The sequence below is a fragment of the Manis javanica genome, chromosome 3 (genome assembly GCF_040802235.1).
Source record: "Manis javanica isolate MJ-LG chromosome 3, MJ_LKY, whole genome shotgun sequence".
NCBI classification, from domain to species: domain Eukaryota; kingdom Metazoa; phylum Chordata; class Mammalia; order Pholidota; family Manidae; genus Manis; species Manis javanica.
This window is the reverse complement of record NC_133158.1, coordinates 172,807,851-172,822,593: the sequence shown is the minus strand read 5'-3', so window position 1 is coordinate 172,822,593 and position 14,743 is coordinate 172,807,851. Positions and strand designations below refer to the sequence as shown.

General features: G+C 46.4%; 1 protein-coding gene across 3 annotated transcripts; it reads right to left on the bottom strand.

The window, feature by feature from the left end:
- Nucleotides 1-304: 304 nt before the first annotated feature.
- On the bottom strand, nt 305-4,072 carry FAM240A (family with sequence similarity 240 member A). Of its 3 annotated transcripts, XM_037004345.1 has the most exons (3): nt 3,996-4,072; nt 3,765-3,910; nt 305-872 (listed from the first exon to the last, which is right to left on the bottom strand). In XM_037004345.1, exons 1-3 carry the CDS (start codon nt 3,996-3,998, stop codon nt 740-742), a joined length of 282 nt encoding a protein of 93 aa, XP_036860240.1. In that variant the 5' UTR covers nt 3,999-4,072; the 3' UTR covers nt 305-739. The 3 variants fall into 3 exon arrangements, 2 of the variants coding, with proteins under 2 accessions (XP_036860240.1, XP_017512342.1); XR_012129544.1 differs by lacking the exons at nt 3,765-3,910; nt 3,996-4,072 and adding an exon at nt 3,011-3,736; XM_017656853.2 differs by having other exon boundaries at nt 3,765-4,064.
- Nucleotides 4,073-14,743: the final 10,671 nt, after the last annotated feature.

Below are 14,743 nucleotides of genomic sequence, written 5' to 3'. Positions count from 1 at the left end.
CCTGCCAGGGTTGGGAGCGGTTGCCCCAGGCCCAGTTATAGTTTGCACTTTTAGAAGCACCGACCTTATGCTGAGAGAAGGCTGGGAAGTGATATTTCAAATCCAGAATCTATGTGGCAAACACTTGTTGGGGTGGCCTGACCTACTTTCACTGAGCTGATAGCTAACCAGTGCAAGCATGTGGAGGCAGTGAAACAGCGTGCACCCCAGCGATGGCAAGGCAGCCAAGTTTGATTAAAAGTATCCTGAGCTTATTGAATGGTTCTAGGTAAACATGGTTTTGAATAAGCCAATTGAATTCATATGAAGAAAAAATTATATTAGGTTAATTTATTTGCTAAGCTTATTTAATGACTATTCATGATATTTTTATTTCTGCAGGTAGGTGCATTTCTCTTGTCATAAAAAGAAAACAAGGAGAAGGATGACATGCAACAGTTTCCTAGAAATAGGAGCAAAACTACTATGCATGAAGATCATCCCTGTAGTGTGCTTAGAATTTAAAATCTGGAAATAACGTATACTGCATGGAGCTTCGACATTAAATAAACTATCTTTAGAGACATTTGGGATAATATCCTGGGCCTATGTGGAGAGGACTGAGTTGGCTAGTAATTTCCATTTAGTGCTGGGAAGGGATGACAGGTAAACCCCCACAGGTGGGGAAACCACAGTGTGAGATCTGTTGCTATAGCCAAGGGACTCAGGGACGTGTATTGACTTCTCCTAGCAGAGGACCTCAGTGCTTGGGATCCTCTTGTGTCAATGAAGCAAGAAGCTGTCGGCCAACATTTGCTCGCTTTTCAGTCTCCTCTGGATTGTTCTGCAATTTCAGCTTTGTTTCCAGTCTCTGCCTCCATTCTTCCCTGAGCCTGAGATAGAAAGAAAACACATGAATGGAGCGCTCATCTCCATGGCTGTTGGTTCAGGGATGCTTCCTTCCTTTTTTCTGAGAGTGTGTGTATGTGCACTCACGTGTGTGCAGTTAGGTTTTAAGGTATGCAGAGGACTTGCAAATTTAAATAGATACATATTTTAACTCTCACTTTTGTTCAAAGTGTTCCAATCTTAAAATCTTAATCCTGTGAACTTTCCTTTGGAAGTGCAATATCTTTAATGGAGAGGAAAGAATTCTGTCTGTGCTGAATTGCTTACCCAGCAAAGCTATCTTTCAAAAACAGGGGTGAGATAAAGATGTTTCAGACATGCAAAAACTGAAAGAATTCATCACTAGCCGACTATCAGCACAAGACTTGTCAAAGGAAGTCCTTCAAGCTGAAGGAGAGTGACACCAGGTTGACAGCAGACAATGGTTAAAAGCAAAACTGTTAATTATGTAATGTGGGGTTTACAACAAATGCGGAAGTCAAACTGTATTTTGTACAACAGCACAAAGGCCGAGAAGGGAGAAATGGGACAATACCATTGTAAGATTCTTATGCTGTACATATCAAGTGAACGACATGCCAAGTGAAGTTGGACTGTGGTAAGGATGTATATACAGAGAGTAAAGCAGCCACTACAGTAACACGAGGAGATATAGTTAAAAAGCGATCGGAAGAGATGAAATGGAATCATAAAAAATATTTAACTAATCTAAAGAAGGCAGAAAAAGGAAGGGAATAAGGAACAGGTAAGAGAAATAGAAGACAAATAGCAAGATGGTAGATTTAAACCCAGTCATACCAAATGATGGAAACAATCCAATGAAAATGCAAAGATGATCAAATTGTATCAAAAAGTGATATCCCAATATAGGCTGCCTACAGGAAAATCACTTTAAATATGAAGACACAAATAGGTTAGAAGTAAAAGGATGGAAAAATAATCCATCTTAACCCAAATCAAAGAACTCTGGAGTGGTTAAATTAATATCAGTCAAGGTAGATTTCACAGCAAAGAATATTACCAAAGAGAAAGAGAATCGTTTGGCAATAAAGGGATCAATTCGTCAAGAGGGTATAACAACCCTAAATGTTTGTGTGGCGAGTTTCCAAATACATGGAACAAAATGTGATTGAACTGTAAGAAGAAACAGACAAATCCGCAAGCAGAGCTAATGATTTCAGTACCCACATCTCAACTGTCAATAACACAAGCACACAAGAAATTAGGAAGGATGTGGAGCATGTGAACAACACTGTCAGCCAACTGGTCCCCACCATAAAAGGCAGTACCTCCCCAACATCCCTCTGGCTTCTCTTAGTGGCTCTTTCTCTATGATAGAAACGATAAGGAGGAAGCTGAGGCGTTTGCTGTCTCACCCGGAGACCCAGAGGGCTGAGATTCTCCTCAAGCGTCTTGCTGCTGCTGTGTTCAGTGCCGGACTAAGTGGGAGTAGGGAGCAGGGAGGGGAATGACATGCTGAGCCCTGTCCCGGGCCTCCGCCAGGGCTGTGTTCTCCATTTTTTGAAGGGACAAGACTAGTGGTTAAAATCAGAGATGTTCTGAAGCAAGGCTACCCAGGGAAATGGGGGAGAAGGATTCAATAAAAGCCTTGACATCCCACCAACCAGAAAGCTTTTTTTCCTGCAGCGGGGCATGCACAGAGAGATGCTGCCCGCATGTATTTTCATGTTTTAATGAATGGCATAGCTTGTCCCAGAGCCAATTTTGCTCACCCCTTGCCTTGCACTTCCTGTAGGCTTTGGTTTCCTGATCATTCTCAGGCGGGTTTCACTGCCCCTGAGGCCTCTGCGTCGTGCTCCCGGGGGGCACACGCGCCCAGGGCATGGGACTCACTGTGGCCTCTGGTTGGCGGCGTGCTGAGTGGCCTGGCCTGAGGGAAGGAGGCTGGCAGGGGCCGCAGAAATGCCTGCTGACTGCCCCAGCTCAGCCTCTCTCCGATGAGAGATGACACGATGCTCCAGCATGAAGGATGGCCTGTTTTTTCTTGCCCGTGGCTGTGAATACAGCCGAGCTAGTCTGTGTATGTGGAAGCCCCGAGGGCTCGCCTCTACCGTGAGGAGGGGGTTTGGAAGGCAACAGAGTTTCACTCCCGTGAACTGACCCGCGGTCTTGCCCAGCGGCCCCGGACTGCCGGAACGGAGTCCGGGCGGTGCTCCCGGGCCAGGCCGCCTCTGCTCCCCCAGCACCCGGCCCCGCACAGCCCGTGGCCGCAGCGGTCAGCGGAGATGCGGCGTGTGCGCAGCGAGCCGCGCGGCTCCCACAGTGACGGTCTGCGCATGCGAGTTGCCGCTCTCCGCTTGGCAGGCTGGCTGGCTTGGCCAGAGCAGCGACGCCCAGCACAGGAGCGGGAGTCCATCAGCTCTTCTCTGGGGACCACACACGGCATCCTGAAAACTGGTCGCTGCTTGCTGGATTGCTTTGCACGGACTCATCTGCTGACCTGCTCTGCAAGTTTAGTGTGACCCTCACATGCCAGAAATGGTGACAGAGAGGAGAGATGTCTCTGTTTATAAAGATAAGAATGACAGTACATTTGTTGACTGAGAAGAATTTTGAAAATTATTGCCCATAACTATAGGTGGTGGCAGGAATGTACACACGGAAAATTAAAATAATTACATCCTCTGAGATGCTCATCTGGCATTCTGCTGGGGAAATGGATTTTGCTTCAAAATAATAGACAAGGGTGATAAACAATGATGCGTCAATGTCTGTCGTGGGAGAGGTTGTACACGGCGAGGGGGCTGTATGGGAATGCCTGCCTTTCTGCTGAGTTTTGCTCTGAACCTAAACTGCCCTAAAAAATAAAGTCTGCTTTAAAAATTAATTAAAAAATAGACAAACCATCCACATACTTTCTCAGTGCACTTCTTCCCAGGCGGTGCTCCTCTGATTCTCGGTAGTAAGTCTGTTTGCCAATTTCCCTCTCCCAGAAGCGTTTGAGCTCGTGACAGGTGTTCCGGCAGAAGACCTCCCGGCGGGCATACTGGTTGTTCATCCCCTGAAAAAGAAGATAGCAGCAACCCCCCACAGAACATGGTCCCTTGGACTCCAAAGGGTACACACTGTTTGAATCCAGGCCCTACCATTCATCTGAGGGAGGGCCTGGCAACCACAACCTCACAAGGAGGACAATGACACCACCTCACAGCTTGCTCTCAGGACCCAGTGATGTGAATGCAGAAGCTCCCCAGGGGAGGGTGGCATGTCACAGGCCAATACCTTTGACCTTCCTTGGTCCTCACAGAGGAGTGGCTTCTCAATTTTTTATCAACAACTGGTGTGTACAGTCCATTTAATTATCCATTCAATTGCCACAACACCCTCATGAGTGTACATCATCTTCCTCATTTCATAAGTGGTATGCTTGAGGAGTTACAGAGCTTGCTGGTGGCCCCATGACTATAGCTGGCGGTCAGCAGCAGGCTGAGTACTGCTGCGGGTTTTCAAGTACTTTACTAAAGGCGTTTGCCACAGGAACGGTCCCAGTTTCTGCTGTGCTCTGGGGTGTGTGTATGGAATTATACATCAGACACAAACATGATCACTTTTTACATGAAGAAACTGCCCGACTCCCAGACCTCAGTGCGTCGAGCAGACAGGGCAAAGGCAGGGACTGGAGGGCAAGATGACTTGTGGCTATTGGAAATATCCAGGGAGAGGCTGGGAGGCAAGGGGATTGAAAAGTGGACTGATCCACAGGAGACTCCATGCCATAAATGGAGGCGAGGGGGCTTCAGAGGAGACTCCAGGGACTGTGCCTGTGCAGAGATGGCAAACGCCAGAGGAGGGCATTCGTGGGGTGGCCTGAGCAATGCCACACAGAGTTGGAGCTGCCTGGGGTTAGCGTCCAAGGGTCAGTGATACTGGGGAGGCATCTAGGTCTGGACACGGTTCTCTTGTACAGCCGGACTGGCACAGGGGGCAGGGTGGATGGAAAGAGGGCTTTGAAGTCAGGCATTTACTCCAGACTTGTTTGACCATTAACTTCATGTACCTTCTGCTTGTCAGTGCATTCTCCAGGACTCAGTTTCCTTCTCTTTAAAATTTCTCTGAAGATCAAATTTGATCATGAATGTGAAAGTGTTTTGCAAAATTTATAAAGTTCTGATTAAATGTCCTTTTATAGTTCTTAAACCTCCATTGTACAGGGCATAATACTATATTTAACAATAATGATCATAATACCCTCCCCTACTTTCTTTCTGTTAGAGATGAAATCATGCCATTTCTCTTTCCTTCTGGATCAGGGGTTGATAGCTTCCCCACTGAACTCAGCTACAGAGTTGTATTGATGACAGGGCTTCAGCCCCAGGGAGGCTGCATTTCATCAGCTGGGATGTGACCTGGGCACCAGAGGTTTTTAAAGCCCCCTCTCAGATGCCAACATTCAGCCAAGGTGAGGATGGCAGTGTTTGATCCATCGTCTCACTGTGTGGTCACGTCTGTGTCTAGAGCTGGCCAACAGAGGTGGTGGGGGAGGGCTGGGCACAGGGCTGTCACAGCCATAGCCAGCGTACAGAGTAGGCACTATGTCCCATACTGCAGGTAAGAAAGCTGAGGTGCAGAGGTAGTGATCTGACTTCATTCACCAAAGTCATACAGCTGGTAAGTGGGGCAGCTGTCACCCTTGGCCCAGGCTCCAGCCACTCCTCACAGCTGTCCCCAGTAGAGGAAGAGAAGGACTTTCTTACCTCCTAGAAGTGCTCAGTGATCTCATACTTTTTTGGCAAAAGAGTAGAGATCCAGCTGACTTTGCAGTAAACTCCCCACCCCAGAGCATGGTTCTTTGGAAATGCAAACTATCCTGCTTTATTTAAATATCTTAAGCATGCAGTGGTTCTCCATAAATATTTGTTGAATTGAATAAATGTCCCTGCCACCCCCTGAGTTATCTTCATCCTGAACCAGCAGTGGTCCCTTGGGCAGTGCTTCAGGCATTGAGGGAAGCCTGTAGGGACAGTGTAAGGGCACCTTGACTGCCTACTGACCCTGGGGGGCCCTTCAGACACATGTTACTGCATGATGTGCTTCTGAAGGAAACCCAAGGAACGAACCTCATCTGCACCGGCAATTGTTTACAGCTGTGTGATCATCTCCAGAAACAGTATATAGACCATGTCCATAACCCTAAATCCTGAGTGCATAGTTACTAAATGATCCTGATCCCGATAATTTTGAGATCATATGCAGTTTCTGGCATACAGGCGACACACAGTTTGGAGAAATGAATTGTTTTACTAGATTTTTTCCCACAAAATTTGGAGGGCTCAATTTAACTCTGAAGTGTTTACTTATTTAAGACAATGGAAGCCTCGGCCTGAGCAGGGACTGTGCATACATTCAGAGCACTTCACAACAGCTCGTCTGGATGCACTATGTGTGTGTGGGTCTGGAGGCTGCTGAAGCTGCAGACGCAGGAGCTGGGATCCCGGGTGCACAAGAGGAGTCGTCTGAGCTGGTCTGAGGGCCTCGAGGTGCTTCCTAGGTGAAGGGGTATGTAGAATGTGAGATAGGAGCACCCAGGTTGCAGGAAGTGGACTCTGCAGAGGCCTGGGTGAGAGGCCTGCAGACCCAGAGCTGCAGAGACAGATGGTGGTGGCCTGGGGCTGGGTTAGGGACCTGAAGGCAAAGGGGCCTGGGGGATTTAGGGTTATGGACACCATCTATAGGCTGTTTATAGAGATGATTACACAGCTGTTAACAATTGCCAAAACTTATCAGTCTTAAAATGGGTGAATTTTATTCCATATACCTTTTGCCTCAATAAAAGCAGACAAGAAGTGTCTTCTGTCTTTGGACTAGACATTGATCCAAGTTCCCAGGCCCTAACCTACTGGGAGACTGTCAGCATCTCATTGTTAGGGTTTAGCTCATTCCTTCACAGATACCATGCATTTCTGTGAGCATTTGTGTTTGGGTTTCCTGGCTTCTAAAATGCAGACATTACTCTGCCTTGCAAAAGTATGATGAGGAAAGTATCAATAGCTGGAAAGCCCTTGGGAACTACAGGGTACTGTCCTTGACAAGCAAATGGCTCTATTCCTCCCTATCTCCTCAGCCAAGAACGCCATCCACCAGATGGCACTTCCAGGGAGAGAACTGGGTGTTACCGCTTCCAGTCTGTCACCAACTCGGAAAAGTAACTTCAATGACAGTTGTGAACTTTACAAAATCTAGTAGTGTTAAAGAAAATGACAGCACATAACACCTTTGCATCAACTCCGTTAAACAAAAGGTGTTGGAGTTTTACCATCCGTGAGGCATCTGCAATGCACGAAGGGCCAATAAATGTTAGTGAGCCGACAGAGACAAAGGCATGTTCATGAGGTGGAAGCTAGCGCAGTGCCAACCCTTTAGTTTCCCATGGCTCGGGTTACTCAGGAATATTAACCCAGACTAAGGAATGTGAGAGCTTTTTGCTTTCCGTTTTTTGTTTTTTAGGGTTTTGGCTTATATTGATTAATGTTACGACTTTTGGTTAGAGCGGCTTGTTGCACAGCAGCTGGTAGTGCCCCAATTATTTCTTCTGTCCCCAACACCTCAGAAGACCGCCTGACTATCTTGTGATTATTTTTCATAACATTTCAAAAAGCTTCATAAAGATCATGGCTTGAAATAGAACGAAGAGTTTCAGTTCAGATGAAATGCAGGAAGTGCACTCTAACCTGTCTCTCCATAGTTTCCAAAGTGGGGACAGAATGAGTGCACTGACAGGGGACTGAATCCCAGGTAGTGCTGAAGGCGCTGAGTCTTCCATTTTCACCCTGGTATCCCCAGTTTGCTCTCAAAGCAACCAGAGACCCAGAAGTGGGAACACGGCCGCGGAGAGCTGCAGAGGTCCTCGGCTTCTAGGGAGAAAGGCCCTCCTGGAGCTCCGAGAATGGGGGCAGCCCCTTGTGTTTCTCTCTGTTCCCTCAGACCATCCGCGACGCGCCGGCCGAAGCCCTGAGGGTAGGAGCACTTGCTCCCATAGGAGGAGCTGCGGGCCTGTGGGTGCCGCGACCCCCGCTTCTTTCTTCAATCAATCAAGCCTCTCTGCACGTGACCCCAGACGAGGGTGCAGAGCCGGAAGTGCTCGGCGGAATTGGTAGCTCAAATCCAGGCTTATGGCCAAAAAGGGAGTTTTTGGTCATAAACCTGGCCAAAACCTGACTGGAAAAAGGGAGTTCAGGGAACTGGAAATTATGGGGGATACCACAGAGGTGGGTGGACCTGGGGAAGGAGACTCCTTAAAAGTTGTTAATGACCCCTAAGGTGCCTCTGGGTTGCACATGTGTGGCTCTGATCCCAAACCGCTGACCTAGTAGAGAGAAAAATCACAGATACAGGAAACTGAACATCATCAGGCAACTAGATTAAAGTGAAATTTATAGGTCTCTCCACCCAACAAGGGCAGAATACAAATTCTTTTCAAGTGCGCATGAAGCAAACAACACACACACACAAAATTCCTAGAATAAGTGAGTTTAGCAACAATGCAGGATTTGAGCTCAATACCCCAAAATTAATATATGCTAGCATGAACAACTGGAAACTGAAATTAAAAACAAAATACCATTACAATAGTACCCCACAGTTTTATCTGTAATTGCCAAAAAGTGGAAACAACCCGGAAGTCCCCCAGTGAGTGAACGGGTGAGCACTGGAGCATCCGCACCATGGCATTCTGCGTAGCTTACCAAGGAACAGATGATTGACACACTTGGTAACTGGGATGGATCTCGAGGCATCATATCCTGCTGAGTGGAAGAAGTCAGTCTCAACGGACTACACATTCTCTTCGACTTCACTAATGTGATGTTTTTGAAAAGACAAAGCTAAATAATTGCCTGGGGTTGGGGGTGGAATCTAACTACAAAGTCATAGCATGAGGGGATTCTTGGGGAGTGAGGGAACTGGTCTGTATGGATTGTGACGGTGACCACACAGAGCTGCCTGTGTGAGAAATTCATAGAACTGAGCACATCACCCGAGCCATTTTTTGCACTATGTTAATATAAAAACATATTTAAGGATAGAACATGGATGGTTTTAACAAAATATATTTTGGCTTTTTGCTGATTTGGTAAATTTCAGTCATTAAAAAATCTAAAGATCACTTTCCCTGAAACACCATTGAACCTGCTACTCAATTGTGTCATGAGCCAGCAGCCTGGGCATCATTTAGGAGTTGGGGCAAATGCAGGATTTATCAAGCCCCAAATGTGAACCAAAACCTACATTTGAACTTGATCCCCAGATGATTCATGTGCATATTTAAGTTTAAGAAGCTCTGTTTCAGAATTACGAAGACCAAAGTGTAGTACATCCCCTTAAGCACTAGCCTTCTGGTGAGTCTCTCTATCTGAACATTCCTTGGGCCTGTCAGCATCTCCAGGAGTTTAGCATCTCTCCCTCAGCATGCACTGTCTTTCTGCACAGTATTTCATCTTACCAGAGCCTTGTGAACTGAGCACTGGCACTGATTACTGGCTGTCTCACAGTTTAGCTTGTTCTGAATGCACCATTTAAATATATAAATTTGATATGGAAAAGCGCCATGTCTAAGTCACACCTAAGCAGATGCAAAGTAGGGTTCTCCGAGGGCAAGATGACGCCCTGTGGCTGAGAAAGAGAGGTTTCCAAGGAGTATGCCCATTTCACTTCTCCCAAGAAGTCAAAGATGAACCATTACAGGCACACTCAAGTTCAACATCCTTTACCTTTGAGATGAATCTGCTGCTGTCTTGATGTGGTGTAAAGGAGGAAATCGCAGCTGTGGGGTTTAGAAAGGCTTCAGCCTGGTCCTGAAACCTCAGGACTTGGACCTTTATACGTGGGGCGGAGCACTTACAGAAATGCCTGGGCCTTTTGAGTTTACATGCACCGAATTAGTAGAAGAATCACAGAAGTCTCACCTTCCTGATGATAAATAGCCCCCGTCCCCTACTCCCCCTGCCCGCCTCAGGGCAGGCGAGCTTCTTCTCTGGCAGGCCCTGCAGGGACCATGACTTGGCTGGAAACAGAGTTCCTTTTTAGAGCACGTTCTGGATTATCCGTGAGCACGAACCTGTCGTGCATCAAGCAGAGCTGCCCTCCACCCCTTGGAGGGTAAAAGAGCCTGAGATGCTGTGACAAGTCACACTTTGGGGTCATGTTACAGGATGACTTAGAGAGGCGTGTTGCCCTTTGGAGCCTCTAATCCATGCCTAGGGCTTGGTGGTATTGCAGTCTGCCTACTTCTCCCCAAGTAGGAGCAGGAGCTGGCCTGCCATGACTGTCTTCTAATAAAGGGCACCCAACTTAGAAGGGCTTCTCAGTTGAAAGGGGCCTTTGAGCCATTTCCAGGAGCCCGCTATGTTCTTGGGTTAAACATTTAGAAGGATCCTGTCTGAGAACAGCCAAGTCCTCATCAAAGCCTACTGGGCCCCTGCTCAGCATGCTTCTGACTTAGCTACTTGAATTGTAGCACCAAAGCTCAAGCCTCCACTGCAAAATCTTTGGGCTGTGAAGTGAACTGAAATAGGTGATGTCGAATCTCTGAGGGTTAATAAGGCTGTTCCCTCTGAATGTGAATGCCTAATGGAGCCTGGAACCGATCATCAAGTTGAGGGCTTTTCCCAGGAGAGAGAGGGAGGCAGATCTGGAGGCCATGCATCTATTCAAAGTGACATGAAGAGCGACACTGATTTGCCCCAAGTACACTGAAAGAAAGGTAAAAAATACCTATTTTGCTATTAGTGTTTTTCTGCTGATAAATGTTTGATGCCAGCAGAGAGGATAGGATCAAATTGCTAGTAAAATGTTTTTACTGTGAGTGTTTTAATTCCTTTTTCCTCTTTAAAAGAAATCCACAGTGGAACTGAATGTTTAATAGGGGAATGGTTATCTTGAAGGATTTTTTTTTCTTTTTTTTTTTGCACTAACATCCTAAATACTAAAGCCTTCTCGGTTGCAGGGGATTCCCAAGCTTTACTTCCCAAGCCATTAGCAAGTCCTTTGAGAAAAATCTTATCAAGTTATGCTTCCCAGGTGTTGCTGCTCCCCCTGGGCTCACAAGCGGACTGAATGCCCGCTTAATCTCTTAGCATGGAATTTCCCAGCCTTCATAATTTGTTTACTTCAAAGGTCAAACATTTGTGATTTTCCCAATTCAACTGAATGTTGAGTTGACAACCTTCTGAATTTGCACACTGTCATTCTGCGTTTGCATCTAATTTATTTGATGAAGAAATTCTTCCTACATGTCGTCTGAATCAGATTCTCCATCCGAGTAAAACCCAGCACCTCACTGAGAATGGGGGTGTGCCCAGGATTGATGTTATCTCTAGATTTTTTTCTGAGAAGTTTTTTAAGAAGACTTCAGAGACAACAAAGCTTCCCTTCAGTGGGGAGTGGGGTAGGCTGACTCTGAGCACGTGCGTGTCCCTAGCTAGGGTCACTCACTTGGACCTGTTTCTGATGTATTTTCCTTGTTTCAGGGTCTATGATCACCCAGGGAAGGAGGAGAGCCAGGTCCTTTCGCCGCTAATACCAGCGTTGTTGGCACTACAGTTGAGCCCGGAACAATGCTGGGCCTGGGAGAACTGACTCCCAGGAAGTCAAAAATCTGCACATGACTTTGAACTTCCTAAAAACTTAACTTCTATTAAAAAGAAAATCCACAGACCCAAAATGGAGTCACTTCTGCTAGGCCAAGGCACCAAAAGGGGGCTTAATACCTAACCTAACTGCAACTTCAGCCTCCCCCAGAAACGTAATCGTAACTGCCAATCAGGAATTTTTTGGTCAGCAACCAAGAGGCAATCTGATGAGGTAATGTGTCACTTGCGCCCTTTCCATTCCCCCCACTCCCTGAAGAGGAGGTGATCTGCACAGTAAGGCACCTTATTCATCCCCTAAGGCAAAGTGCCCTGACCTGACACATCCCTTCTGATCTTTGGCCACTAAGTTCCCCCCACCCTCCTTTCTATAAAAATTTTCAGATCATACAATTCTTTGGACCATCTCTACTTGCTAAGTGGGATGCTGCCTGATTCATGAATTGCTTAATAAAGCCAATTAGATCTTCAAACTTACTCAGCTCAATTGTGTTTTTTAGCAGTGCTAATAGCCTACTGTTGACAGAAAATCTTAGCAATAACATACAGTCAATTACTATATACCTTGTGTTGTATGTATTATATACTATATTCTTACAATAAAGTAAGCTAGAGAAAAAGAAAATAGTTTGCCAAATTGTTGCAAATCTCCAAAAGAATTTCCAATATGTTTAGTGAAAAATATCTGCAGATATAAGTGACCCACATAGTTCAAACCTATATTGTTTAAGGGTCAATTGTATAGAATAGGAAATTTTTAAAATCCTATTTAATAAGCCTCACAGCTTAAGACAGGCCTGGGGATAATAGGGCACATCTATTTTTCCCAGTTTGTCATACTTCCACCTGTGTTTGTGATTTTTTTTTTTAACATCTGCAAAGTTTTGCATTTGTCACTGTAAGGTTTAATTTCAAGTTGTTCTGATTAGTTGGAGCTAGTCCCCCAGAAGCCACAGTCCTAAGGGGGTCCCACTAGAGGTTGTGGGAATTGTGAGGAGGGAAGGGTTTGGCTCCTTGCCTGAGCCTAGTCCTGGCTCTAGCAAGGTTCCTTCTCTGCTGCCTGGACCCCTCGGGAGCAGGAGCTTCCAGGACAGGGGCTACGGGTGACTTTTCTAGAACCTTGATATTCTTGGTTCTCCTCCCTTTCCTGGACACATGGATGACTGAACTACCAGACTTCCCTGCAGCTGGGCAGAGCCGTGGGACTAGCACTACGCAAACACCTGGAAAAAGAAGGAACACGTGTTGCTTACAGGCCCACAGCTCTTATGAGATTCCGCAAGCTTGCTCCTGCCTGGCGAACCTGAAGCCTCGGCTGAGATGGAGACGCCAGGTGATTGCACAGCCTGGGATGCTGCGATGTTGGGTGGCCCTGGAAAGTTGCCTGTACCTGTCCTGGGGTTTGGAACAAAAGACAAACTCCTGTACTTGTTTGTTTCAGGAATTTCGATGCTGACTTTACGACATCATAGCTCAGCCTGTACTGACTGATACATGCAGATATCAGATATCAATGTCAGAAGCTAAGTCTACCTTGGCTGACGTATCCAATATGATTCACAGAAACTAAGGCTACCTTAGCTGAGCCTTTGTAAGATTCGTGTTGTGTTTCAAATTTTCTCAGTGCAGCTTATAGAAATTTGTCCCGCTGGGACCCAGCCACAGATTACACACTGCATTTTCTTGCCTTGTATCTTTAGTTTCTATTAATCTGGAACACTAAATTTTCCTTTTGGTTTTTTGTGACACTCACATTTTTAAAGACTACAGACAGGTATTTTGAAGAACGCCTCTCAACTTGATTTTGTTTGATATTTCATCCATCATTAATGTCAGATCGTAGATTTTTGCCCTCGGTACCACTGAAGTGATGCTTCCTGCTCAGGACATTCTAACAGGAGGCACAGAGAGCCATTTGTTCCAAAATTGGTGGTGTCAACATCGGTCCCTTGAATAAGTGATGTCTGCCAGTTTGTCCACTGTGAAGTTACTATTTCTCCCTTTATAATTAGTGAATATTGGGTGGGGAGATACTTTGAGGCTATGTAAATATCTTGCTATTCATCAAACTTTCAGCCTCTAGTTTCAGCATCATCTGAGGACTCTTGCCTGTAATAATTTTATTATGATGGTTGCAAATGTACGTTTCTAACTCCATCTTTCCTTCTACATTTATTCGACGGCATTCTATAGTTTCCTCTTCTCAACTGTCTTATTGGCCTGCTGATATATTTACTATCACTAGGGACTCATGAAATCTTCTTCTATTCAATGAACTATAATCCATTACTACCATTATTAATCTTGATGCTCAAATTGTTGCCAGTGTGTTCAGCGGCAGCCTCATGCAGCTGGCTTCTGTGTCTTTCGGTATGTCCCCACACCTTTTGGCATGAGATGTCCCAGGCTCATCTGTATTTTCCCTACCCCAGTCCTGGAGTCATTTCTCTGAGGAGCCCTGGCTCCTTTTAGTGGAGAAAGGTACTGATGGACCAAGACCCGGGCGTGCTGCATGCAGGGGAGGGGTTGGAGCATCCAAGCCCCTCGGCACCTGGGATTCTGGCTGCAGTGAGTTATGGGGACGCTTCTATTGCTGTTGTCATTGGGTCTTTCTTCTTTCTCCTTTCTTGGAAAGAAGGGTACTTATGCTGATTCAAGTTTTGACTATGGGTTCTTCCAAAATGGTGAAGTAAAATTACAGGGTTTTTGCCAAGGCCCAGCTGGATCTTGAGACATTTGCATTCAGCGCACATACACTCATGGCTCTGGGGCTGAGCTAGGAGATGCGGTGAGCAGGGCAGGGAGAGACAGAAATAAACAACATGAACAGAAGACTCTCCTGCAGAAGATAACAACCCAGGGGCGAAGACCCACCCAGCCAGTGAGGCCAGCCTGCAACCAGGAATCCTCACCATCAAGTGTCATTCCGTTTTGGGCAAGAGGGTACCTGGTCCAGCCAGCAGATGCTCACTTATGAGAAGGGAGCTGCTTTACTAAGTTTGGGGACGGAGCAGAAGTAAAGAAGTCATGAGCCCTTGGTCAGAAGAGGGTTGGCAGGGAACACATTGCCTCCCAGACTGAGGATGCGGCGGAGCCCCTGAGGGCCGCTCTGTCCTGTGGGGTGGGCTCTGGGCAGCCCCTCCCTAGAGGGAGACAGTTTCATTCACTGCTGAGATGCAAGGACCATTTAGGCCTTTTACGGCAAGTTCACGGTCAGTAAGGCAGAAATCGGGGCGGCAACACGTCCGTAG